A 26,677-nucleotide genomic window follows, 5' to 3' on the forward strand; every position below is an offset into this window, starting at 1 on the left:
AACAAGCCCCTGAACACACACCATCTAATGAAAGAACTTTTCACTAGTTACAGTCGACCATTTTAACATGACATCTATACAATATACGGTACTCTATTTTCTGGTGGACACGTTACCAAATATAGTTTGTTTATGGCAATTTAATACATAAATGTATTTTAGCAACATAATAGCTTTAATATTAGCTTGCAGCAGCACCTCCTGCAATTTGCACACAACACCGGAGAAGATAGCTTGTTAGTGGCCAGCACTTAAATGAAACAGAAGCTTTATTCTTCAATAAGAAAATAAATAAATTATTAACATGATATAATGTCTCCCAGCTCTCATCACTGCAAAATTCATTCTGTCCACAACACAAAAGAAACAAGAACTGCAAAGATTCAGATGGACATAGAGGGCAAGGGTGTACCCAAGGGGGTTAAGATTGAACCCATTTCCCCTGACGCTTTCTCTGGCCCTGGCACATTCACAGGTTTTCACCTAGTCATAAATTATGTGCATCCTCCAGTTGCGCAGGGGATATAAAAGACTAGCTTAAAATACTGGTCTACAATACATCTGCATGGCGTTTGTGCGAGTTCCCCCTCATACTCCAAAGACATACTGATGTGGAACTTAGATTGTGGGACTATATAAGTGCATACAAATCTATAAATACATGACCCCTACAAAAAAAAAAAAAAAAGCAAAGAACACAGGTGCCAAAAAATAAAATTGTGCTTATTCTGGCATTTTTTGTGGTAAAAGAAACCCACCAGAGCCAAGTTCAAGGGTATGAGAATATATATAATTTATCCAGACCACAGTTTCCTATACTGGTCCTTATAACTCCTGTGCTGAAGGAGGCACTTCATTTTTGAGGACAAAACGTACCTAGTCATAAGTTTAGTACATTCTCTGGCAGTGTGTACCTGGAATTAAATCTAGGCCAACTTACAGCACCATTTGTGTCAGCTTTTTTATGAATTTGGATGGGCTGACGGACCCACCCAAGCCCAGTTTTTGCAAAGTGGTGAGGGCAATGTAAATAAGCCATCTGTGCATTTTTTTCCCACAAATAGCGTTTATAAAGTACAAAAAAAACTGAAAAAAGGCATTGGGTATTGCTCAATGATCTCCATTATATTTGGCACATAAATGTACTAACCACTTTACCACCGTAGACTGGAAAAGATGAAGGTAACCACCATCAATTCCCACAGATTATAGCTGGTTTACAGCATGTGAATGTAGGTGGGAAAATTAAAATAAGTCTAAGCAGAAATACATAAAGACTCAAAAACTAACTTACATAACAAATGTACTGTGAACCGGTAAAGTCGTGCACATAAATAAAGGCTGCTAAAAACATAATTTGTCTCAAAAACCATTTCAAAATTGCCCATTTGTGCTCATAAGGAACTTGACAACATTTGAGTTTGTCAAAACGACTTCCATAACCCAAAATGTAACTACGGAGATGGTCTTCTTTAGTGGTCTTTATCTGCCTCTCTAACCAAGCAAACATTTTAAAGATTATAAAAGATTATAACGGGCATAGCAATAGACAATCCTGTGTTATAACTGATGCAAATGTCAGCAGTGCAAGGATAGGCAGGCAGCGTGGAATAGGGGGATTAGTAGCAGCCACACTGAGCCGAGATCATGGACCTGATCGTGGACCGTTTTACCTGCTGATGTATCTGGTGAGCTCTAGGCACAGAAACACCCTGCCCATGTGCCCCTTTGAGAGCAGAGCTAGACGAATGAGCCAAACTCCTCTGGAAGGAAAAAGGTAATTAACAGAAATTGAAAGACCCCTTAAGAGGAAAGATGTTGCAAGCCAAAAATGCTACCCATACATAATATCTAGTTATAGGCATATTTGACTCCAGTTAGGAAGCACTTAAAGCGTTCTCCAGGAAACTGATTTTTATGGCCTATGGATAGGTGATCAATATCAGTTCATCAGAGGTGCAACTCCCGGCACCTCCACTGATCAGCTGTTTGAAGAGGCTGCCGATAAGCGCTGGGGTCTCTTACAGTTTACCAAGAACTGCGTCATTCACTGGATAGCAGTTTTGCTTGGTATTGCAGCTCAGCCCCATTCACTTGAAGTCACTGGCCTAGGAAGAGGCCTAAGCACTTCTGAAGCGCAGCTGCCTCTTCGAACAGATAAATTGGCAGGGAATGCCGCCTGATATTAATAACCTATCCTCAGGACAGGCCATCAATATGAAATTCCCAGATAACTTCTCGAAAGACCTGCTTACTGGAGTCAGGTAAAGTAAGTAAGCAGCTAAACATATCTGATACCACATATCACCAATGAGGATCAGACAGGTCAGAATACAAATTTGCCAGTTATTGGTTTCCACCAGAACCACAACCAAATATTTAATGCATATGGTCAACTTTACAAGATCAGACAATTTTCTAAGGGCAAAATGTTTTCCTTCATGTAAAAATAAGTAACAAATGCTATTTTCTACAACGGCAGCTTGTTAAATGTTAATACTGTTTCAGAGAAACTGGTAGGACTGAGAATAAAACAAATGCACTTGTATATAGGACAGTAACGGTCAACAAGCATCTCAAGATCAACTGGATCACACTACCTGTGGAGAAGCTGGAACTGGCTGAACCACTGGTGCTTGAGCAGATGCTGAGGTTCGTAGCGCAACCGAGGTCGCAGAATCTGAGCCACTGTCTGAACTTTGCATGTTTCTAGGTAGAGGATAGACAAGAGCAACATTAGAAAGGATATCACAGGGCATCTTTTCTACAGAACTGGCTGGTAAAGCAATCTCCTCCTCTTTCTGCCATAAGATCATAACAGGATTTTATAGCTTAGGGCCCTTTCACACTTGCGTTGGCCGGTTCCGGCATAGAGTTCAGTCGTCGGGGCTCTATGCCGGAACAATCCTGATCAGGATTATCCTAATGCATTCTGAATGGAGAGAAATCCGTTCAGGATGCATCAGGATGTCTTCCGTTCCGGAACGGAACGTTTTTTGGCCGGAGAAAATACCGCAGCATGCAGTACTTTTTGCTCCGGCCAAAAATCCTGAACACTTGCCGCAAGGCCGGATCCGGAATGAATGCTCATTGAAAGGCATTGATCCGGATCCGGCCTTAAGCTAAACGTTGTTTCGGCGCATTGCCGGAAACGACGTTTAGCTTTTTCTGAATGGTTACCATGGCTGCCGGGACGCTAAAGTCCTGGCAGCCATGGTAAAGTGTAGCAGGGAGCGGGGGAACAGTATACTTACCGTCCATGCGGCTCCCGGGGCGCTCTGACGTCATTCTGGAGCGCACCAGGAGACGCACGGACTGTAAGTATGCCGCTCCCCGCTACTACAATGGCAACCAGGACTTTAATAGTGTCCTGGCTGCCATACTAACACTGAAAGCATTTTGAAGACGGATCCGTCTTCAAATGCTTTCCGTACACCTGCGTTTTTCCGGATCCGGCGTGTACCTCCGGCAAGTGGAGGACACGCCGGATCCGGACAACGCAAGTGTGAAAGGGCCCTTAGGCTACTTTCAGACTGGCGTTTTGGCTTTCCGTTTGGGAGATCCGTTCAGGGCTCTCACAAGCGGTCCAAAACGGATATGTTTTGCCCTAATGCATTCTGAATGGAAAAGGAATGCATCAGTTTGCCTCCATTCTGTCTCTATTCCGCTCTGGAGGCGGACACCAACGCCTGCAGCGTTTTGGTGTCCACCTGACGAAGCCGAGCCAAACCGATCTGTCCTAGCACACAATGCAACCACTATGGTCTAGACAGATGAACATACAAAACATCAAAAGTAGAACTCAGTTAGGAAGATGTTACTGCAATTTAATTTGGTAACCTGTTTACTGCTGATGTTACTGGCATACACTCACCTAAAGAATTAGTAACACCATACTAGTACGGTGTTTGACCCCTTTTGCCTTCAGAACTGCCTTAATTCTATGTGGCATTGATTCAACAAGGTGCTGATAGCATTCTTTAGAAATGTTGGCCCATATTGATAGGATAGCTTCTTGCAGTTGGAGATTTGAGGGATGCACATCCAGGGCACGAAGCTCCCGTTCCACCACATCCCAAAGACTCTCTATTGGGTTGAGATCTGGTAACTGTAGGGGCCATATTAGTACAGTGAACTCATTGTCATGTTCAAGAAACCAATTTGAAATGATTCGAGCTTTGTGACATGGTGCATTATCCTGCTGGAAGTAGCCATCAGAGGATGGGTACATGGTGGTCATGAAGGGATGGACATGGTCAGAAACAATGCTCAGGTAGCCCGTGGCATTTAAACGATGGCCAATTGGCACTAAGGGGCCTAAAGTGTGCCCAGAAAACATCCCCCACACCATTACACCACCAGCCTGCACAGTGGTAACAAGGCATGATGGATACATGTTCTCATTCTGTTTACGCCAAATTCGGACTCTACCATTTGAATGTCTCAACAAAAAAAATCGAGACTCAGACCAGGCAACGTTTTTCCAGTCTTCAACAGTCCAATTTGTAGTGGAGATGAGTGGTACCCGGTGGGGTCTTCTGCTGTTGTAGCCCATCTGCCTCAAGGTTGTGCGTGTTGTGGCTTCACAAATGCTTTGCTGCATACCTCGGTTGTAACGAGTGGTTATTTCAGTAAACGTTGCTCTTCTATCAGCTTGAATCAGTCGGCCCATTCTCCTCTGACCTCTAGCATCCACAAGGCATTTTCGCCCACAGGACTGCCGCACACTGGATGTTTTTCCCTTTTCACACCATTCTTTGTAAACCCTAGAAATGGTTGTGCGTGGAAATCCCAGTAACTGAGCAGATTGCGAAATACTCAGACCGGCCCATCTGGCACCAACAACCATGCCACGCTCAAAATTGCTTAAATCACCTTTCTTTCCCATTCTGACATTCAGTTTGGAGTTCAGGAGATTGTCTTGACCAGGACCACAACCCTACATGCATTGAAGCAACTGCCATGTGATTGGTTCCATTAGGGAGAAATAGAACAGGTGTTCCTAATAATTCTTTAGCCGAGTGTATATTCACACTTTAAATGACAAAAATAATTTTGAAAAGAAAAGGAAGATGTTGCACAATTCTACATGCTATGCCGTCCAGCCATTGAAATGCAAACTTAGCAAGCCATTGCATAATCTGATTTATTTAGGTAGATAGGCCTTGTTCACATGAATGCCACGTGACAGCCATCTTTAGAACCAATTAAAGTCTATGGGGCTATTTGCATGGCCATTTTGTTAACAGTCGGTGAATAGTGCCCATATAAATAAAAAAATAAAAAAAAACTATAGGAAGTCTTGTTTTTGGCCGTTTTCACAGCCAGAAGGACCCCCCACTAAAATCAATGGGCTGGTTTTTAACAGCTGTTTATATAGGAGCGCACCCCTCAAACAGATGTTGAAAAGGGGTAAACTATGTTAAAAGGGTTCTTCAGGGGTTGAAAAATAAAAAACAACTCACCTCATACACTTACACTCACTCAGCACTGGAGGCAGCAGGACCTCAAACACCGAGCATGATGATGTCACATGATCACGCCGGGTGAGGGGGTCAGGTCTTTGTGCCTCCACTGCACAGCGATCTGTTGACACGGATCTGTTGGCACTACCCGGGGTTGGGGGCACAAAGGGGGACATTTATATTGGGAGTCATATTATGTCCAGGGAGCACTATGGGCGAGCATACACATATACTGAGGGCAATGCATGGGAAGGGATTAAAAAAAGCCTACAAACTTTTACTGGTTGAGGCAAAACGGAAGTTAGCCAGAAAAAGGGCACATACAAGGATGCAAAATGGCAAAGAAAAACCGACAACTGTTTTTTTTCACAAAGAACCTAGCCTTAGTATTCGGCAGTTTCTATTACAGCTCCACAAGCTATATTACCCAGCTTTCCAGGGACTCTGAAAGGCAATTCTCCCTAGCTATGCTGCAGATCTGAGGAACGGTCAATACATCTGTCCATCAAAGCAAATGAGGCTAGTGAGCCTGCAATATAGCAATCGGGTCAAGATTGTCTGCTGGGCTGTGATGGAGGGCATATTGGTTATATAAAATACACACAATGATGCCATCGATCATATATATTATCACGACAATGTATGCAGCTTGTGGTCAGAAATGCTGCTCCAGGGGGTTGAGCTGGCTAGTGTTACTGTGTGTACTACTACTGATACTATTTGTACTATGGCTGGCACTACATTCATTTCACACCATCAGTAACTAAGATTGCTTCCAACAAAATGGCCATAGTCACTGTGTAGAAGTATGTAGCCTAAACTTCCAGGCTCATGGGCACGAGCATCAGAGCGGGGAGAAAACATGGACATTTGGCTGTTTTAGCTGCGCACACAAGCATGTGCTGTCTGAATCCATATGTCCATTCCGTGGCCCCATAAAAAATAAACATGCCCTATTCTTGGACATCCCATTCTGCAAAATGTGGAGAACACACGGCCGGTATCCATGTATTGCGGATCCGCAAAAATGGCAACTGTCGTGTGCCCTTAGGATACTTTCACACTGGCGGTTTGGTTTCCCGTTTGTGAGATGCGTTCAGGGCTCACAAGCGGTCCAAAACGAATCAGTTTTGCTCTGAATGCATTCTGAATGGATAAAAATCAGCTCAAAATGCAGTTTGGCTCTGTTCCGTCTCCATTCCGCTTTGCAGCGTTTTGGTGCTGTCTGTTGAAACTGAGCCAAACTGATCCATCCTGACAATGGGGACGGATCCGTTTTCACTGACAATAGAAAACGGATCAGTCCCCCATTGACTTTCAATCCGTTTTGGCTATGTTAGAGATAATACAAGCTGATTTGTTCTGAACTGATACGTTTGTGCAGATCCATGACGGATCCGCACCAAACAAGAGTGTGAAAGTAGCCTAAAACAAACCTGTTTTTCACACAGGTGGAAAAGGAAAAAGGGCTGAAAAATACAGCCTGCTCCGCTTCCTGAGCCATAGCAGAGCGAGAGCAAATAGCTGAAAATGCTAACATTACCCAAGAAGTGGAGTGCATAAAATCCTGACACACACATACAGAGAGCATAGCAGAGATTGCGGCTTATTTCCGGAGGGGAGGTTAGACTATGTGTAATCAGCAGGAAAACAGATGCAGATGTTCCATGTGTAAAGCATAGACCTTCACGCTTAGCTCTGTTTGCTTTCCTTCAAATTGTTGCTCTGCAAACAACGGTTGCTAGGAGCAACTGCAGTCCACTCCCGAATCCATGATCTGGTTGCTGGGCAACTCACAGATTACATCCCAAATTAAACAATACGCCACTCCACCCCACCCCCTCCCCCTCTCCTACTGTATGCTGCTCTGCTTTCTACCATTAACTAGGCAATGTGTCATCTATTATGCCAGACTCAGGGAAATGTGGGGGGGGGGGGGGGGATACTGTTTACTTCAGCTCAAATCTAGGACCGTGCATTAAAGAGAAGGTCTCATTTCTTCATCAGCTAATGTCACCCTAGCTAGAGAAATCCCTTTCAGCTTTTGAAGTCAAACCCAGAAGTGGATTTAAAAAAAAGAAGTGACGTAGTATCAGTCTCTTAGGGCCCATTCACTGTATGACCACCATGCTCGTGTTGCAAACAGCGGGTACACAAAACACGGGCACCCACCATGTGAACTCCGTTTTGCAGGGCGGACCCATTGACTTAAATTAGGACATGTCCAGGATCGGAAGCCCACGGAAACACTCAGATAGCTTTTGTGGTGCGGAGGACTATATCAGAAAGCCCACAGAAGGCAAAGACAGGTCCTCACAGACCTAGTCAAGTCAATGGGTCCACACAGCAACATAGTTTATATGGCTGTTACCAGTGTTTTGCAGAGCACCATTTGCGGTCTGCAACACTGCACGGCCACCATACAGTCGGGGGAATGGGCCCTTATAGTTACACTCTACGCCCCGTACATTGATTTGCGCTTGTGGTGCGGGGGTGGGTGTGGGGGGACCATTAGCAGGCCACGAGGGGGAAGATGAAGCGGTGGCAGTGCAGGGATCCAGAGCTACATGGGTCCGGGGAGCCAGGTAAGTATACGGTATACAAGGGGGCCCAGGCACCTGATTGTTTAAATTAAGTTATTATTTTAAATTTCTTTTTGAATCTCTTTTTTTTTTTACATTACCATCGATATTTTTTAAAATGTATAATCCTACAATATTCACACTAGACCTAATAGATTATGATGTCCTGTATAGGTAACTTTTCAATAGCGATTTCTTATCACAGGCAGAATTACAATGAAAAGTAACACAGGATCCACCATTTACGATAGGTTCTCTCACAGCTTATTTACTCCCTTCTGACCTCTACACAGGTCACAGGGGAAGCCTAGAAAGATTTCCTACAAACGTTAATGCGATCAATTCCTGTCCATCGTGTCTATGGCCCATGTAGCAGTTCTCAAAAAGACAGGAAGCCTTAAAAGGGGTTGTCTCCCTTCAGTAAGTGGCATTTATCATGCAGAGAAAGTTAATACCAGGCACTTATTAATGTATTATTATCCATAATGCTTCCTGATTCTTGCACATTATACACTGCTCGGTTGCATGGTTACAGACCACCCTGCAATCCAGTGGTGTGTCTGCTTGCACACTATAGGGGAAAAAAAGGCAGCCTTAGGCCTCATGCACACGACCGTTTTGTTCCGCATACGAGCCGCCGTTTTAGCGGCTCGGATGCGGACCTATTCACTTCAATGGGGCTGCAAAAGATGCGGACAGCACTCCGTGTGATTCGTTAAAAAAAAAAAAAATTAGAACATGTCCTATTCTTGTCGGCGCTTTGCGGACAAGAATAGGTATTTATATTGCCGGCGCCCGTTCTGTAAATTGCAGAAGGCAACATATGCGGCTTCTGTTTTTGGCGGATCCGCGGTTTGCAAAAAAATGGCATGGCCATGTGCATGAGGCCTTACAAAAAAAAAAAAAAAAAAAAAAATCTTAATTTCCTTTTTTTATGTGGCCTCACTCACTTCTATGTGTGCTGGATTTTTAGGCTTGCTCAGAGGGCTACATCAGGTACTCTTCAGTCACAGGGAATGGTAGGCAAGCCAAAGACTGCTCCACTGCATGATAAGCACCAATATAATGTTTTCAGTCCTGGACACAGAGCATTTTCTGGAATTTTTCTTAAAATAATGGAGCCTCCAGCACTGCTGTGAAAAATAATGTAGTCATCATTCCATGCGCAGCAGAACACTGGGCACATGCCATCTTACTCACTGTAATGCATAGCTGATGTCCTCTCCAGGGGTTGTCTGTGGACCCAATAATCAGGGCTTGTGTAGCAATAAGGAATTTCAGGAATGTATTCTCACAGAAGTGAAGAAAGGAAAATGAAGGAGGGAAAAACCCTCCCCGAGAGGGGCAAGCTCCATCATGCCAGAGAGCTGAGGATTAAACTGTAATTCTGGTTTTCTGCTGTCGTATCTGAAGTCAAAGCCAGTACAGGATCATAAAGAGTTATACATAAAGGACAGATACTACTTCATCTCTTAATTCACTCCCGAAAAACCTAGATGTGTAAAGCAAGCCTCATTGTTTAAAAAGTTAAGGCGAGGGCTATACGGCAATATAAGTCACGCAATAGTGCCACTACACAGCAACATGAATCATGCGACATTTATTGTAATCTATGGTGGCACAAAAATCCAATCTGGATGCTAACAGAGGTACGGGACTAGGTGAAGTCTGGAGAGCGAGCAGGAAACCATCAGGCATGGTGCCAAAAATTATTAAAAAGAATATTTAAAATAAAACACCTCAACGGTCATGAGTGCTCAGGTTCCAGAGCTTCCAGACCCTGCTGGACCCCATCACAGCTGCTGGCCAATCAAGCACAGCCCCCTGACCACGGGTTCCTAGCCTGTGAGCACCCATTTTGGGGTGCATGTGACTAAAATGCTGCAGCTTGCAGTTGTGGGTTTTTACGGTGCACTATATAAAATGTGCAGAATGCCAATTTAGGCCTCATGCACGCGGCCGTGAGTGGACCGTGGAAACCCGGCTGGGATTCCTCTTGACAGCATGAGCGCACGGCGTTATTGGCTGCTATAACGCCGTGCGCTTCATGCAGCCGCTGCTGTACAGTAATACACTAGTATAGTGTATTACTGTACAGCAGCGGCTGCATGAAGCGCACGCGTCATAGCAACCAATGACGCCGTGCACTCATGCTGTCAGGAGGAATCCCAGCCGGGTTTCCACGGTCCACTCACAGCCGCGTGCATGAGGCCTAAGGCCTCATGCACACGACCGTTGTGTGCATACGGGTCCTTTGTGCCATTTTCCGTGATTTTCTGCGGACCCATTGACTTTCAATGGGTCCGTTGAAAAGTCGTAAAATGCACAGTTGTTCATCCGTGTCCGTGATCTGTGTCTCCTGTCCGTAAAAAAACTGTCCTATTTTTTTTTTGACGGTCAACGGTTCACGTACCCATTCAAGTCAATGGGTCTGAAAAAAACACGGATGCACACAAGACCGACATCTGCATCCACAGGCTACTTTCATACAGACTGATCCGAAGATCCGTCTGCATAAAAGCTTTTTCAGAGCCGAGTTTTCACTTTGTGAAAACTCAGATCCGACAGTATATTCTAACAGAGGCATTCCCATGGTGATGGGAACGCTTCAAGTTAGAATATACTACGAACTGTGTACATGACTGCCCCCTGCTGCCTGGCAGCATCCGATCTCTTACAGGGGGCTGTGATCCGCACAATTAACCCCTCAGGTGCCGCACCTGAGGGGTTAATTGTGCGCATCATAGCCCCCTGTAAGTGATCAGCCTGGGGGACTACCAGGTTGTCCAGCCCCTGTGACACGATCCTTCTCATAAATTATACAATGTTCCTGAGGTATTGGGTCTATCACTACAGGGTATATCTACTACATATAGGGCTGCACATAGACTGTATCTGCATTATACTTGTGCTGGGGGACTAGCATTCATCATATATCCTCAGTTGCCATAAAGCCCAGTATTAGCAGTAGTTATTGGGGTAACAGGAAGACCGAGTAATGCCTTAGGACTCCTGCACACAACCATACCTATTTTTGCGGTCCGCAAAACGCAGATACCGGCCGTGTGCATTCCACATTTTGCAAATCTGTGCATCCCGCACTCTGTTAGAAAGGTATATTCTTGTCCACAATTTGAACTTAATGGGACCGCATCCGATCCACATAAAATGCAGATGGGATGTGGACCAAAACTATCCATCCATTAGTGATTGTGAGCCAAAACCTGGAGTGGAGGCTCCACAGGCATAAGGTTTAAGGGAAAGATCTGCACATGGCCCTGTGGTTAGAGCCGCACCTGGTTTTGCCTAAAAATCTGACTGAACACTAACATGTGAATAAGGTATACAACTTAGGCCTCATGCACACAACCGTGCCGTTTTTTGCAGTCCGCAAACCTTGAACCCGCAAAAAAACAATTTGCGGAACGGGCCCATTGTAGAAATGCCTATTCTTTCCCGCAAAACGAACAAGAATAGGAAGTTATATTTTTTTTTGCAGGGCTAAGAAACGGAGCAACGGATGCGGACAGCACACTGTGTGCTGCCCGCATTTTTTGCGACCCCATTGAAGTGAATGGGTCCGCATCCGAGCCGCAAAAACTGCGGCTCGGATGCAGACCAAAACAACGATCATGTGCATGAGGCCTTAAGTGAAGGTGCTTTCTGCTCTGGTCTTGATTACCCCTGTGCTGCCAGAAAAAGCACCTAATTTATGATGAGGCGCACGTCTCGCCATAAATTTGGTGTACCTTCAGTCTGTGCACCTAAACAGAAACCTATGGGCTTCATTTCTACCAGATAAACTGGAGTTAATGAAGATAAATTTGTAGGGGTGGCTGTCCACAACTCACAGCATGGAATTCCCAGCATGTCAATTGTGTCAGTTTTTAGTGTGGATTTTCATGGCAAAGGAGATCGTGGAAAAACCACAACATAATCCTCAAATAAAAGATGCAGATTTAGAGAAACCCATGTGAAAATTTGGTTTATGAATACACAGGATATCCTCAGGATAGGTTATCAATATCACCAGCAGGAGCCGGACTCACGGGGGCCCTGCTGATCTGCTGTTTGAAGAGAAGGCAGCACTCGTATGAGCGCTGCCTTCTCTGCTCTGTTTACCTGCTCACCGCAGCAGTTCTCAGTGGTGAGCAGGTGTAATTACTAGTATGGGTCAGCTCCATCTGTTCAAGTGAATACTACAGAGCCGTCCAATAGATGTTAATGGGGACGCCATACTTGTAATTACACCTGCTCGCCACTGCAATTGATGGGTTGAGCAAGTAAACAAAGCAGATAAGGTAGCACTCATACAAGTGCTGCCTGCTCTTCAAAAAGCAGATTGGCAGGGGCCCCGGGAGTCGGACACCCACCGATCTGATATTGATGACCTATCCCTGAGAAAGGAAAGCCATAGAGAGCCACCCTGCTTATTATTAACACCTAGAAAATGCATCTCATGTTTTACCATCAAATTTACAGAAATGTATTTGTCCACACATCTATATTATAACATTATACAATCTGTTATAGGAGCTCAAGAGAACAAAATTAGGCTACTTTCACACTTGCGTTCGGAGCGGATCCGTCTGGTATTTGTACAGACGGATTCGCTCCTATAATGCAGATGATGGTATCCGTTCAGACGGAACCGTTTGCATTATATTTCACTTAAAAAGTTTAAGTACAATTTGTATTCAGACGGATGCGTCCAGACTTTACATTGAAAGTCAATGGGGGACGGATCAGTTTGAAAAATGCACCATATTGTGTCACCTTCGAACAGATCCGTCCCCATTGACTTCCATTGTAAGTCTGGACGGATCCGTTTGCCTCCGCACGGCCAGGCGGACATCCAAACGCTGCAAGCAGCGTTCGGGTGTCCGCCTGCTGAGCGGAGGACAAACGGAGCCAGACTGATGCATTCTGAGCAAATCCGCATCCACTCAGAATGCATTAGGGCTGTACGGATCCGTTTGTGAGAGCCCTCAAACGGAACTCGCAAGCAGAGCCCCGAACGCTAGTGTGAAATTAGCCTTAAAGTGCAACAATTGTGTATAAATCTGTCAAAAGGAACACATCCCTTTCACTGTTATTTTTTTCAGTTTTGGCTAGAATTTTGGAAGGGGGAAAGGGCACAGACAAAGGAGGTGGCACGTTTTTCTCTTACTATACATAAAGTAGATTACCAATAAAGGCAATTGTCTGTTTTAGCATTAAGTCGCCTGGTGATACTGTCTTGTAGATCTAGCTGCATTAAATGCAATATGTTTCACTTTGAGACCAGTTGCCCCTGATGCAGGCCTAACCCACTCAATGCTCCTGCTTCTTTTGCCCTTCCTCTCCTCCTGTCAGGGCCAGGCGAGATGACAGCCAGTCAGGGAAACCAAGCAGTTACACGAACGGTATATAAAACTTCCCTTAATAGAACCGTACAGAACCCAAAGTAGGAAAAAAAAACATTCCAGTACCTCAAAGTCACAAATTCAGAAATGTCTACTGTTGCTCAGAAGGCTGGACGAAATACTGACTCAAACAAGTGTCAGCTGAAGCCTCAAAATAATGTCTGAGGTCTTATCTTCTAATGTGAGGGTGCATAGCTAGGCCACCCTGTAACAAGATGGCAGGGTTCTGGTCTCCAGGACCCCCCACCAATCAATAGAAGAGAGGCTCCGATCCGATCCAATCAATAGTCCACTTGATCGCGAAGCCGGCATCTCCTTGTGTCTCCTCTGCGCTGAACAGGACCTGAGGTGAGCATTAAATAGAGGTTAAGGACCTTTGATGATGTCACTCCGGTCATCACATGGTCTTTTACCATTGTGAATCACAGATTGTTCACAGCTGACCTGATTGACTCCATTCGAAATCTCTCGTACAGCAGATATCGGTTTAAACAATACGTTTATTTATTGTCTGAAATGAGCTTTTTTACAAGAAAAGGGGTTGAATAAAACCCATTTGTCACTTCCTGCTCTGGAACTCTCACCAACACCTTTTTTCCCCCCCATTAGGGAAAAAACCTCTGACATGATGGCCGACTGCTTTTGACAAGGAATAGCACAAAGTTTAGCCTTGGAACTAGCAGCCCCATTCCAGCCTTTTAACCAAGTTGCCCTATGGGCAGAGTTAGATAAGGCAGAAGCCCTAGTGGAAAATCTTAAGGAGTCTGCAGAAGCGTCTGCTAAGAAATAATAAAAATAATAATAACAACATTATTTATAGTAGGGAGGGAAGAAAATAATTTCCCCTTAATGTGAGTCTCTAACTACCCCATCCCACTGGAGCATCAAGATTTGGGGCTCTATCCCAAGAAAAGGAGATCTCTCCATCAAACAGATTTTTCTGCTTCACAGAAGGAGGGGGGGGGGGGGGGGGGGGGGGGGGAACTTCCCATAAGGTTTTTTCCACACTCAGGCAATCACTGCTTGAATGTTTTTATGCATGTCAAACACCTTTCTTTTCTTGGGACCTAAACCTTCAAACAGAGTCCTGGACTGATTGCTATGGCTTCTGATCATCCAACCCCATGGTAGCTCTAACAGCCTTGACTAGGGAATTTGTGTTCTCAACATGAAACTGTGGTTTCCATGCGGCCTCGTCCTTAGAAGACTCATCTGATTGCACCCATTCTCCCTCTTCCAAACCAGAAAGTATATTACTGTCACTTGAAGGGGAATCCTTAGCTGCAAAAGTACTGGGTTGGCTTTTAAACAAACTGCTAACAGACTCTCTGACCTCTTCACGGATCATCTGCTTAATGTTACCTATTAAAGACGGGGCTTCCTCCTCCATTAACTTGCTGATAAACACTTGACAGTGGTTTTGCCGAGGCAGAAGGTAGCTTCTTTTTACACACAGCACACCCCCTTTCCGTTTTCACTGGCACAATAGAAAACGGTTCCATCCTCCATTGACTTTCAATAGTGATCAAGATCAGTCTAGGCTATGTTAAAGATAATACAAACGGATGCGTTCTGGACGGATCCGCACAAAACATGAGTGTGAAAGTAGCCTTAGTGTTATTCCAGCGGATCCGATTCCCTCCTGCCCCTTAGGATAGGAAGCAAAACTGGAGGTAGAGGGGATGATCCCTCTTTTAAAAGGCGGTTCTGGTTCCCGTTTCCTGTCCTGAGGAGGTGGAGGCGGTCTCTGCAGGGATGCAGTCATGGGCGAACGAGAAATACATGTGCCCAACTAGCTCACCACAGTATAAGCAAATCAGTATATAAAGCAGAGTGTGTGTGTGGTACATCAGGTGTCCAGTAGGTTTAAGACCAGGTCTCAGCTTTCTAGGACGTACCGTTCCTGAGATATTCCCCCCAAAATGCATTAGTCAATAGAAGCTAGGTCACATGTTCTTATCAACCAATAGAAGCTCGCAGGCAGTTAGCCTCCACATACACACAGTTTCACTCCAGGTTTCCATAACAACCCAGCCATTTTTCTTCACTGCTGTAGGTCAGCTTTAAAGACAATCTGTCACCAGGATAAATGCTATTGAAGTAAAGCCATGGTCTAATAGCACTTAGTACCTTATTTCAAGATGTGCCTTTGTTCCAGCAATAGATGATATTTTTATCCTCTGAAAATCTAGTTTATATGGTATGCAAATGAGCCAGTAAGGTGCCCAGAGGGGCGTCACTCATGCAGGAAGGAGCCCAGACACGCCCCCTGCCACAATGTCTCCACCCTCAAAGGACGACCCTAGAATCCTGCACCCAGATCCCGCTAAGCCACGCCCCTCACCTGGTTAGGCCACGCCTCATCCCACTCAGCCGACAAGGATTGAAAAAAAAAAAAAAAAAGGTAAAAATCTCCTTCTCTCAGCTGCAGAGGTTGAAGGGCAACTTTCTCCCAGCAGCTCACACTCCGACAGCACAGCGCTGCTGTCTGAGAGTGAGCTGTTCAAAAGGACATCCTTGTGTCCGTCCAGGCCTGCTCCAGACGGAGGACAGGAAGTCTGAAAGCCAGACTGTCCGGTCTAGAACTGGATCTCTGGCCACGCTAGGGGCGGGCTGCTGTGGAGGTCACAGATAAGGAGATGGTCCGCTATGGAGGTCAGTGTTAAGGGGCAGATTGTTGTAAAGGCCACTGTTAAGGAGGCGGGCACCTGGGAAGGTGACTGTCAAAGGGGTGGTGTGCTGTGAAACTCACTGTTAAAAGGGGAAGGCTGCTGTAAAGGTCACTGCAATAGTGGATAGTGTTGATATCCATCAACGACGCACACAAACATTAAATGAAATACTAATAGATTAAATATACCTGAGTGAAGCCAGGTCCTTCAGCTAGTATTTAAAAAAAAAAAAATCATATGAAAAGGAACAGGTAACATGCAGCAGTAGATTGAGACCTTTCCCCTCAACACCAAACAAACCAAGAACCAAAGTATGGAGGTTTCATTATTTTCTCCTGCTCCTTCTGTATTGCCAGAAGTAGCAGGACAACAAAATGGCATGTCACTGGACAGGATGGCATAAAGAAGAGAGGTCCTCGGATGAGAATTAATACATTACAGAAAACTTTGAAGGAGATACTGAGAACACCATGGAAATTGTACAGAGATCTCGAAACATCTGCAGGGCAATGACTAAGCACAGGACATTTAGCACTGGAGCTGTGTAGTTGACAGTTCAGAGAAAACAAACTTCTTGGCAGGCTCGGATATTGCAGGCATGTCTCTTTAAACAGACAGTGGGAGTCAGATTTAAAAATATGCTCGCCTCTACGCCAGGCAAAACATTCCAGTCGGATTTAGAGTTAAAATGTGCTTAAGGGGGAGTAAAGGGGTGCTTAATCCAACTGTGTTCCTCTAACCAGTAGGTGTCTCTGCTCAGTGAGGATCATGGTAAGTCCACTCCTGTTTAGTGAGGGAACCAAGGAGACCAGATTTAAATATGAAAACATTGTGATGCCGGCGTATTTTAAACAGCGCCTGGAGGCATTAGTATACAGGTGGCATGGAGAAGGTTTATAGCTTGTAACTTAGAAAAAAAACTAACTTCTGTGTACATTGACCTTAGAAGAGTTCGGAGAAACTGATAAACTACTGAAAAGAATGAAAGAAAACAATCAGAGAAACTTGCAGCAAAATCAACGATAAGGAGGGATTCATGGCGGCGATATATGCACTGTAGTTGGAATGTCTACGTAGGACACAAAGCCTTGCAACCACCGGAGACAATGGTATATGTGTGTGCTGGGAATTTCTCCACATGGACCCTTCATCATGGGGGCGGGGTCTGTGTGCAATCCAATGAGCACATTGACAAATATGGCCACATGAATCAGGCCTAAGCCTGTAAATGCCACATCTGCACTTACATAGCTGATTTCATTTCATCCCACAAAGCTATTTGGAACAAATTGTATAGCCAAACAGACCATAAATTTGAGGCCAATGTATCAGGGACATACATTTCTGTAGCACATGTTACGATCAGTGACAAAGAAAGCAACGCATCCAGATAGAAGTGTCAGATTGCTGCTAGAACCCAGGAATTGCCACAAGACATAAAAGTGCTCATCTATAAAAAGGCTCTCAGAGGCTACTTTTGGGTAGCATACCACTAAGTGAGAGACTGCTGACTGCTAGTCAAGCCTCCAATTCACTGGAAGACATTTTGACCAGTAAACAGACTTTAAGAGGGGGCGCTTCATTGGGACTGAAACAGGATGGTTGATTCAAAGAACTGCCCACCATCTAGGTTGTTATGACCTAGCCGTTAGGAAGTGTTGAGAACAGTGGTTACATCAGGGCATTCACACATCGTGAACAGGCTGCAGGCAGTTCAGACAGACCACCAGAACAGATTAATATTTGATCAACAGACCAGCACAAGCAGGACCCACGGTTTCATTGTCCACCATCCAGACACAGGTAAGCACCTTCATTAACCAAAACTGCCTCTGCCCAGACCATTTCCAGGCACTCAGCAAAAGTATATTTTGCGTCACGGCACACATTAAGCGTTCTGCAACTGATATTCAGCCACTGTCACCTTCATTTGCAGTGGTGCCGTGGAGAAGAAATTTGGACAGCTAAAGACTGGAACAGCATCGTCTTTAGAAATAAATGCCGGTTCTGTTTGGGATCCCATAAAGGTAGGTTCAAGTATGGATGTCTTGTGGTAAGCATTTCAAACCCCCTTTGCTGTGGAGCAACATACTGTCCCAACTGCTGGTGTAATGATCTGTGTAGGACATGTGTTGCCTCTTATGGCAGGGCTTCCAACTGGGATTTTTCAGAAAGGGTGTCCTAGGAATATTTCCACTAGATTTCAACACTTCCTTGGACTGCACAATAACTAGGTTCATCACTAATTGTGCATTTACAGAACAAGCTGGGATGCTAGCTTCAGCAACCTATAAGTATGCAGGATTTGCAGGTCCAGCTGCAACATCTGTGTGCAAATATGCAGCACGATACCATACAGAAGCGGTATGCCTCAGTGTAAAACCTTATTTCATCTTGGATCCAAGCTAGAGATGGCCTTATAAGGTACTATAATAACTTACAAATATTATTACATTCACACACATTTCATTTGATTGCAACGTCTCCTTCCTGGTGCATTATTTTGTTGCTCTATGGCAGGCATCCTCAAACTGCAGCCCTCCAGCTGTTGTAAAACTACAACTCCCACAATGCCCTGCTGTAGGCTATTACCTGTAGGCTGTTCGGGCATGCTGGGAGTTGTAGTTTTGCAACAGCTGGAGGGCCGCAGTTTGAGGATGCTTGCTCTATGGGCTCATGCACACAACTGTTGAATGTTTTTGTGGCCCCATTGAAGTTAATGGTTCTGCCCACTAGCTGCAAAAAAAAAAAAAAAAAAAAAAAAAAAAAAAAAAAAAAAAAAAAAAAACACACACACACACACACACACACACACACACACACACACACGGCAATGGAAAAACAAAACAAAATTAGTCTTACAGGTAATTCAGTTTCCATGAATCCACCATGACGGCAACCAAGTAGAGAAATTGACCCCTGACCTCTGTAGGGGCAGGAACAGAGAAAGGTTAAATTGCCCCCTCCCACCACCGTGTTACTAGATTACAGGGTTTGTCCCTTGCATTCAGAGAGTAGAACAGTGGGACCTTGGCGTTTTCTTTCAAGGCAAACAGATCTATAGATGCTCAATCCCATCTCTTTACTATCAAGTCGAATGTCTGTTTAAGGGCCATTCTCCTTGATCTATTTTCTTCCTTCTTAGGAAATCTGCTACCAAATTTTTGCTCCCTTTTAAAATGTACAGCTGAGACAGATTTAACCGCACTTTCTACCCAGGAGAATATTTTCCCTGACAGATTCCCTAGTCTTACTGATCTTGTTCCTCCCTGATGTCACATTGTCTGAGAACATATTTATGTCGGCCCTTTGATACTTCCAAAGCTGCTTTTAAAGGTCTCCCAGACGGCTCTGAGCTCTCGATAATTCGATGACTGGACTGCTATCTCTGCTGATCAGACCCCCTCAGAGGCTTTCGTTGACCTTTGCTTCCATCGGTGTGGATCACTACTGATCATGTTTTCTGCCAGACTACTCCTCTCTTCATATTTTTTGAAGTCAGCCACCAGAGGGAAGAGTTTTTACATGTTTCGGAATCAGAATTTTATGGTCCACTGATGTTTGGCATTTGTCCCACTTCCTCAGTAACCAGGCTTGGAGAGTTCTGTAGTGGATCTGACACCAGGGAACCACCACAATGCAGGATGTCTTGACGTAAAAGACTCATGGCTTCTCTGATGGAGTAAGATCTTTTCAGAAACCACCTGGTCAATCTTTGTATAGTTTCAATCCTTTCTGCTGGAAGAAAGGAAGTTTGTTTTACAGAGTCTAGGAGAATACCAAGGAATTTCACATTTGTTTTCGGTAGTAGGCACGATTTGCCTTGGTTTATCACTCATCCTAGACTTTCTAAAAGGTGAAAAAAATCTGTTTAGATCAGTTTCTATTTGCTGTTCTGAGTCTGATACTATGAACATCGTCCAGATAGGGGACTATTGTTAACCTTTCTGTTCTCAGGAAAGCTATTATCTCCACTAGCAGTTTAGTAAAGACCCTGGGTGCGAAAAATTGAAAATGGACTACATTTCCCATAGGACTTTTTATGGTGAATCTTAAGTACCTTTGTGACCAAGTTCTGATCAGAACGTGATAGTAAGCATCCTTTAAATCGATCGTACACATTAGCGCATTTTTTTTTAATTAGTGGGATGGTAGTGTTTTGAATTTCCTGTAGGTTATATGTTTGTTTAAATCTTTTAAGTTCATCATCGTTCGATAAGATCCTCCAGGCTTTACTAGGAACAGATTTTAGTAGTAGCCCTGTCCTTGTTGAGACTGAGGAACCGGGACTACCACTCCCAACTTTAGGAGATCCTGAACACATTCCCAAATCTCAAAGTAAAAGGGGACCCGCGCTGACTGGTTATTTAACTTTTAGAATGAGACGGTAAAGAATAATTAAATCAGATTTGTATAGGTGCCTAATACTGACTAGACAAAAAGTACTAACTAGTATGGTCATGTACTGCAGTATCAAAAAAGGTTAGATGCATCAATAATCTTTGGCAAGTATGAATCATATACAATCAGATGCAGTGTGTATATGAAAATATCCGACAGCCACTTACTAGTGTGCACACTGAGAGGCACGTCTGTTACTGTAGCTGGACTCGTTCGCCACTTGTTGCAATTCTTCTATTTATGTCTCTCACAGTTCTGTCTTCTGCTCACCTCATGGCACGCGCGTAGCTCCGGCCGGTAGTTCGTGTGTGGGGAAGCGGTGTTTGCTTGTTGTCCTGGAAACCTTTCATGCAACATCACACCTGAAGCTACGGATGCCTCTAGGGTCCACAATCCCTTTTTAGTTGTGTTATTGAAGGATGACAAGTGACGTGGAACCTTGTGTGCGTCGGGGGGATTCTATTCTGCAACCCTCTTTTATGATGTTCAAGGGTCAGGGGTTTGAAGTTGCAGATTCCCATTGGGGAACAAAATCTTTTAGTCTGCCCCTATACTGGCGTCATTGTCTGTCGCTACTTTTCCTCTGGGGATTGAGGGGATACCAAAAAGGGAGGCGCGGTAGAAGGCAACTCCAGCGCCCCATTTTACCTTTTCCCCGATAGGATCTTTCCTGTTTATTCTGGGGACAAAAGGGCAACTTCCTCCTAGGGAGTCTCTCCTCAGGGAAGCCTTTTTTCTTATCAGTAGCCCTCTCTAGGATTTAGTCCAAGACTGGCCCAAAGACATTCTCCCAAGAAGGCTATTGAACACAATTTCATTTTGGATGTTTTATCCCTCATCCAGGATTTCATCCAGAGTGCTCTCCTAGCAGCATTGGACAATGCCGTGTCTTTAGCTGAGAACCGGACTGTTTCAGCTGAGGCATCCGCTAAGAAGCCGGTTGCTGATTTTAATAAGGGAATTTAATTATCTCATCCCTAGGAGTTTTATTACTCAAATGGTTCTGCAGCTCATTCAACCAAAGGTACATCGACCTGGCCACTGTTGCTGCAATATTGGTTTTAAGACTATACATAGCACCTTCCCAGGTCTTTCGTAGAAGGCTATCCGCCTTTCTCATGGGGTCTCATAACTGAGTGGAGTCTTTAAATGGTAGAGAGTTTTCCTGTATACTTTCGCTACCTGTATATCTTGAGTACCGTAAGTAGTCAAAAACTTTAGACTCAGTAGGATCAAGTGACAGCCTATTTTTTAATTCCCTAGAGACTCCCAATATCTTTTCTGGATCCGCCCATTCATCCATAATCATCTCCTTGATGTTCTCATTTATGGGAAAGACTCTAGAACATTTGGTCTTTAAACCTATGAACATCTCCTGTATATAATGGGGTTTTTGTACATCTATCCCCATAGTATCCCTGACCGCTTTTAAAATGTCGTTCATTTCCTTAGTGGGAAAAAAGAATATTCTCGATTCTTCAACTACTTCCCCTTCTGATTTTAATCATCCCACCTTTTTGACGAGGAAGCTTCATCTTCCAGACCACCGGAGTCTGAGGAGGAATTTCTCATCAATCTTTGGCATCAGCAGCGTGGCATCAGGTGGTTACAGCTTTCTCTCTGCTCTGCTTTAACTCCGCCCCTCATCAATATTCACCTTTATTCATTCTCAGGTTCCTTGCCCGGTGACATCACCGGACTGGAGGGGCGGGGCTTAGCACAAAGTTGGCCAGCCTAGTTACCGCCCCTCCATCCATTCTGCACAAATTACTTATACTGCCAGTGACGTCACTGAGCTCCCTGAGCAGCGGAAGAGGAAGCTTTGCTTGCCTGCAAGAGACCCAGTACAATGAGGAGAAGAAACCAGTAACTTCCGGCCATAAATTTCAAAGATGAAAGCAGGGCTGCAGAAATCTGTGCCAAAGGTACTACATGCTTGTATGTAATGTGTATGCCACACTTGTACTATTAGAGCAATGTCCCAAATCCAGGACAACCCCTTTAAGTAAATACACAAATTGTAGCCTTATGTACAAAAGTATCGTACCCAACATACTACTACTAAGCCTGCTGACACTGTATCCCTGCATGGGGGAACTCACTGTTTGCTGCATTGGAGCATCCAGCTCTCTAGGCAGCTGAATCTCTGGGTCCGACATCGTCCAGTACACCAGGCGTCAGTCAGATCCATGGTCGCTCTGACTTAAAGCTTTCGGGCCCCAGTCACAAAAGCATGTCCAGGTACGTGCGCGGTTTCTGTGTCTAAGCCAGCTGATCTCACTAGGAGACAGGAGGCCACAGCAGCATCAGGGTAGGCTCCTTATTAACAGGAAGCATGACCCTGCCGTCTCCCTGCCAGCGTTGGAATGAACCGCCGAAAGGACAGGGGACATACCCAGGTGCCGGATCTAATGCAAGGGAAGTGAAAACCCCCAATGCAGAGCCCATGTAGAAAATAACAAAGAAGTTTCAAATCCACTTCCTCTGTACTGGTCACTGTAGGGGGCAGGAACACACTGGTAAATGGTAGTGGAACGGGGCAATTTAACCTCTCTGTTCCTGCCCCTACAGAGGTCAGGGGTCAATCTCTCTACTTGGTTGCCAGTGCACAGGATCTCTGCCAGATGACGTAAGGGAATAGGAGGGCGGGTATAGGCAGAGGCTGGGGCAGAAAAAAATAAATAAAGCAGAGCAGCCTGGGCTGCAATACAGTGATTGCCGCCCCTGGGCACTTGAGTGCTCATTTGCATACGAATTACATTTTGTTTTTCCAGCTTCTGCAAGTATAAAAAAATAAAAATAAGGTACCATTACATTCATGTATAGGTGTGCTATAGGACAATGCAAGCGCTGTATATGGCCATATGGAGGTGACAGACTCCCTCTAATATTAGCCAGACATTCAGATATTGGCATATCGTTAAGGTTAGATGCCGATAACTTTGAAAATAATATATATTATCGTCCGATGATATCGGTTAATCCGATAAACGTGGTGGGGGTTCAACACCTGGCACCCCTGCTGATCAGCTGTTTGAGAAGGCACCAGCGCCATACATGTACAGAGGCTGTGCTTGGCATCCCGCTCAGTCCCATACACAGAAGCGCCGGTAACTTGTCAGACAGCTGAATGGCTGGGGTGTCAAACTCCCAGCAGATATTGATAACATATCCTCAGGATAGGACATAAATATCAAAATCTCGGAAAACCCCTTTAAAACAGTAGCAAAAAAAAAATAAAAATTTAAATCAAACCCCTAAGCATCATGCACACAACTGTATTTGCCATCCGTTTGCTATCTGCATTTTCTATTGATTGCTATAAGAAACATGCAAAATGCACATGGAACGTATCAGTATTTTGCAGATCAAAATATGGACATGGTCTTTTGGCTTATTTCACATGAGCAAGTTACCCATCTGGATGGATAGCATCCGGACTGACCTCTGACCCATTCATTTCAATGGTTATGTGCACATAAGCAGGGTTCTTCATTGACCAACTGCCCGTTCAGAAAAATTGCAGTATATTCTATCTTCATGCATTTTTCACGCAAGATTTAGGGGGGGGGGGGGGGAGCACACGCATGAAATCAGGATGCAATCTATTTTCACTTATGGTTGCTAGATGTTGCATGTTATGCTTCAGGTTATTTTTCAACGTGTGTGAAAAACACATGAAAACTGATAACATCCGTGCAGGGAAGGAGGGAGGGAGGGGGGGGGGGGGGAAACCACACACTACACATCAGTTTTCACTCAGAAAGGTTAAATATTGCTTGTGTGAATAAGGCCCTAGGCCGCTTTCGGACGAGCGAGTGTGACGCTCCGGACTCATAGCGCAGCAGTAATAACTTCAACCAAATGTTCCTGTAGTTGCAGATCAGACGTGCACAATGGTCAGGAGTGATTCTTGACTATTCCTCTTTACAGGACTGTTTCAGTTCAGCAATATTCTTGGGATGTCTGGTGTGAATCGCTTTCTTGAGGTCATGCCACAGAATCTCAATCTGGTTGAGGTCAGGACTCTGACTGGGTCACTCCAGAAAGCGCATTTTCTTCTGTTTAAGCCATTCTGTTGTTGATTTACTTCTATGCTCTGGGTTGTTGTCCTGTTGCAACACCCATCTTCTGTTGAGCTTCAGCTGGTGGACAGATGGCCTTAAGTTCTCCTGCGAAATGTCTTGATAAACTTGGTAATTCATTTTTCCTTCGATGATGGCTATCCATCCAGGCCCTGACGCAGCAAAGCAGCCCCAAACCATGATGCCCCCACCACCATACTTCACAGTTGGGATGAGGTTTTGATGTTGGTGTGCTGTGCCTCTTTGTCTCCACACAGTGTTGTGTGTTTCTTCCAAAGAACTCAACTTTGGTTTCATCTGTCCACAGAATATTTTGCCAGTACTGCTGTGGAACATCCAGGTGCTCCTGTGCAAACTGTAAACGTGTAGCAATGTATTTTTTGGGCAGCAGTGGCTTCCTCTGTGGTACTCCCCCCCCCCCCCCCCCCCATGAAATCCATTCTTGTTTAGCGTTTTACGTATCGTAGATTCGCCAACAGGGATGTTACTTTCACACTTGCGTTGCTTGATTCCGGCAGGCAGTTCCGTTGCCTGAACTGACTGCCTGATCAGGCAAACTGTATGAAAACGGATGTCATTTTTTCTGACTGATCAGGCATTTTTCTGACTGATCAGGATCCTGATCAGTCAGAAAAATGCCTGATCAGTCAGAAAAATGCATTGCAATACCGGATCCGTTTTTCCGGTGTCATCAGGCAAAACGGATCCGTTTTTTGTTTTTTTTTGTTTTTAAAGGTCTGCGCATGCGCAGACCGGAAGGACGGATCCGGCATTCCGGTATTTTGAATGCAAAACTAATACATTCCTATGGAAAAAAATGCCGGATCCGGCGTTCAGGCATGTCTTCAGTTTTTTTCGCCGGAGATAAAACCGTAGCATGCTACGGTTTTCTCTTTTGCCCGATCAGTCAAAACGACTGAACTGAAGACATCCTGATGCAAACTGAACGGATTACTCTCCATTCAGAATGCATGGGGATATGCCTGATCAGTTATTTTCCGGTATAGAGCCCCTGTGACGGAACTCTATGCCGGAAAAGAAAAACACAAGTGTGAAAGTACCCTCAGCATATTCCGGAGACTTTTGTAAGTCTTTAGCTGACACTGTAGGATTCTTCTTCACCTCATTGAGCAGTCTGCGCTGTGCTCTTAAAGTCATCTTTACAGGACAGCCACTCCTAGGGAGAGTAGCGGCAGTGCTGAACTTTCTCCATTTATAGACAATTTGTCTTACCGTGGACTGGTGAACAGCAAGGCTTTTGGAGATACTTTTAGAACCCTTTCCAGCTTTATGCAAGTCAACAATTCTTAATCGTAGGTCTTCTGAGAGCTCTTTTGTGCGAGGCATCATTCACATCAGGCAATGCTTCTTGTGAACAGCAAACCCAGAACTGGTGTGTGTTTTTTATAGGGCAGCTGTGACCAACACCTCCAATCTCATCTCATTGATTGGACTCCACTTGGCTGACCCCTCACTCCAATTAGCTCTCTGAGATGTCATTAGTCTAGGGCAGGCATCTCAAACTGCGGCCCTCCAGCTGTTGCAAAACTACAACTCCCAGCATGCTGGGACAGCCTACAGGTATCAGCCTACAGCAAGGCATTGTGGGAGTTGTAGTTTTACAACAGCTGGAGGGCCGCAGTTTGAGATGCCTGGTCTAGGGGTTCACATACTTTTTCCACCTGCACTGTGAATGTTTACACGGTGTGTTCAATAAAAACATGGTAACATTTAATTATTTGTGTGTTATTAGTTTAAGCAGACTGTTATTGTCTATTGTTGTGATTTAGATGAAGATCAGATCACATTTTACGACCAATTTGTGCAGAAATCCATATCATTCCAAAGGGTTCACATACTTTTTCTTGCAACTGTATTTATGATGCTGTGTAACCCTTACAGTTCTGGAATGTATTGGATAACACTGACAGCATTAGGTCAGTGTTATCCAATACATTCCAGAACTGTAAGGGTTACATAGCATCATAAATCAATATAATGCTATGTAACCCTGTCAGTGCTTGGGAGGCTGCAAGTCCGGAACGTCACACATCTAGAAGAGATCTT

The 26,677-nt window shown here is 44.6% G+C and overlaps 1 protein-coding gene across 4 annotated transcripts in view; it reads right to left on the reverse strand.

Moving 5' to 3' along the window:
* RFX2 (regulatory factor X2) overlaps positions 1-26,677 on the reverse strand; it is a 70,428-nt gene that overhangs the window by 39,991 nt on the left and 3,760 nt on the right. For 2 of the 4 annotated variants that reach the window (XM_044305988.1, XM_044305973.1), the window contains exons 2-3: positions 2,601-2,709; positions 1,674-1,763 (exon numbers count right to left, since the gene is read on the reverse strand). In XM_044305988.1, the coding sequence (XP_044161923.1) occupies positions 1,674-1,763; positions 2,601-2,705 (195 nt within the window). In that variant the 5' untranslated portion in view covers positions 2,706-2,709. Of the gene's footprint in view, positions 1-1,673; positions 1,764-2,600; positions 2,710-13,518; positions 13,796-26,677 lie in introns of all 4 variants that reach the window. The other 2 variants (XM_044305980.1, XM_044305997.1) reach the window with 2 other exon arrangements.

The sequence above is a fragment of the Bufo gargarizans genome, chromosome 1 (genome assembly GCF_014858855.1).
Source record: "Bufo gargarizans isolate SCDJY-AF-19 chromosome 1, ASM1485885v1, whole genome shotgun sequence".
Taxonomy (NCBI): domain Eukaryota; kingdom Metazoa; phylum Chordata; class Amphibia; order Anura; family Bufonidae; genus Bufo; species Bufo gargarizans.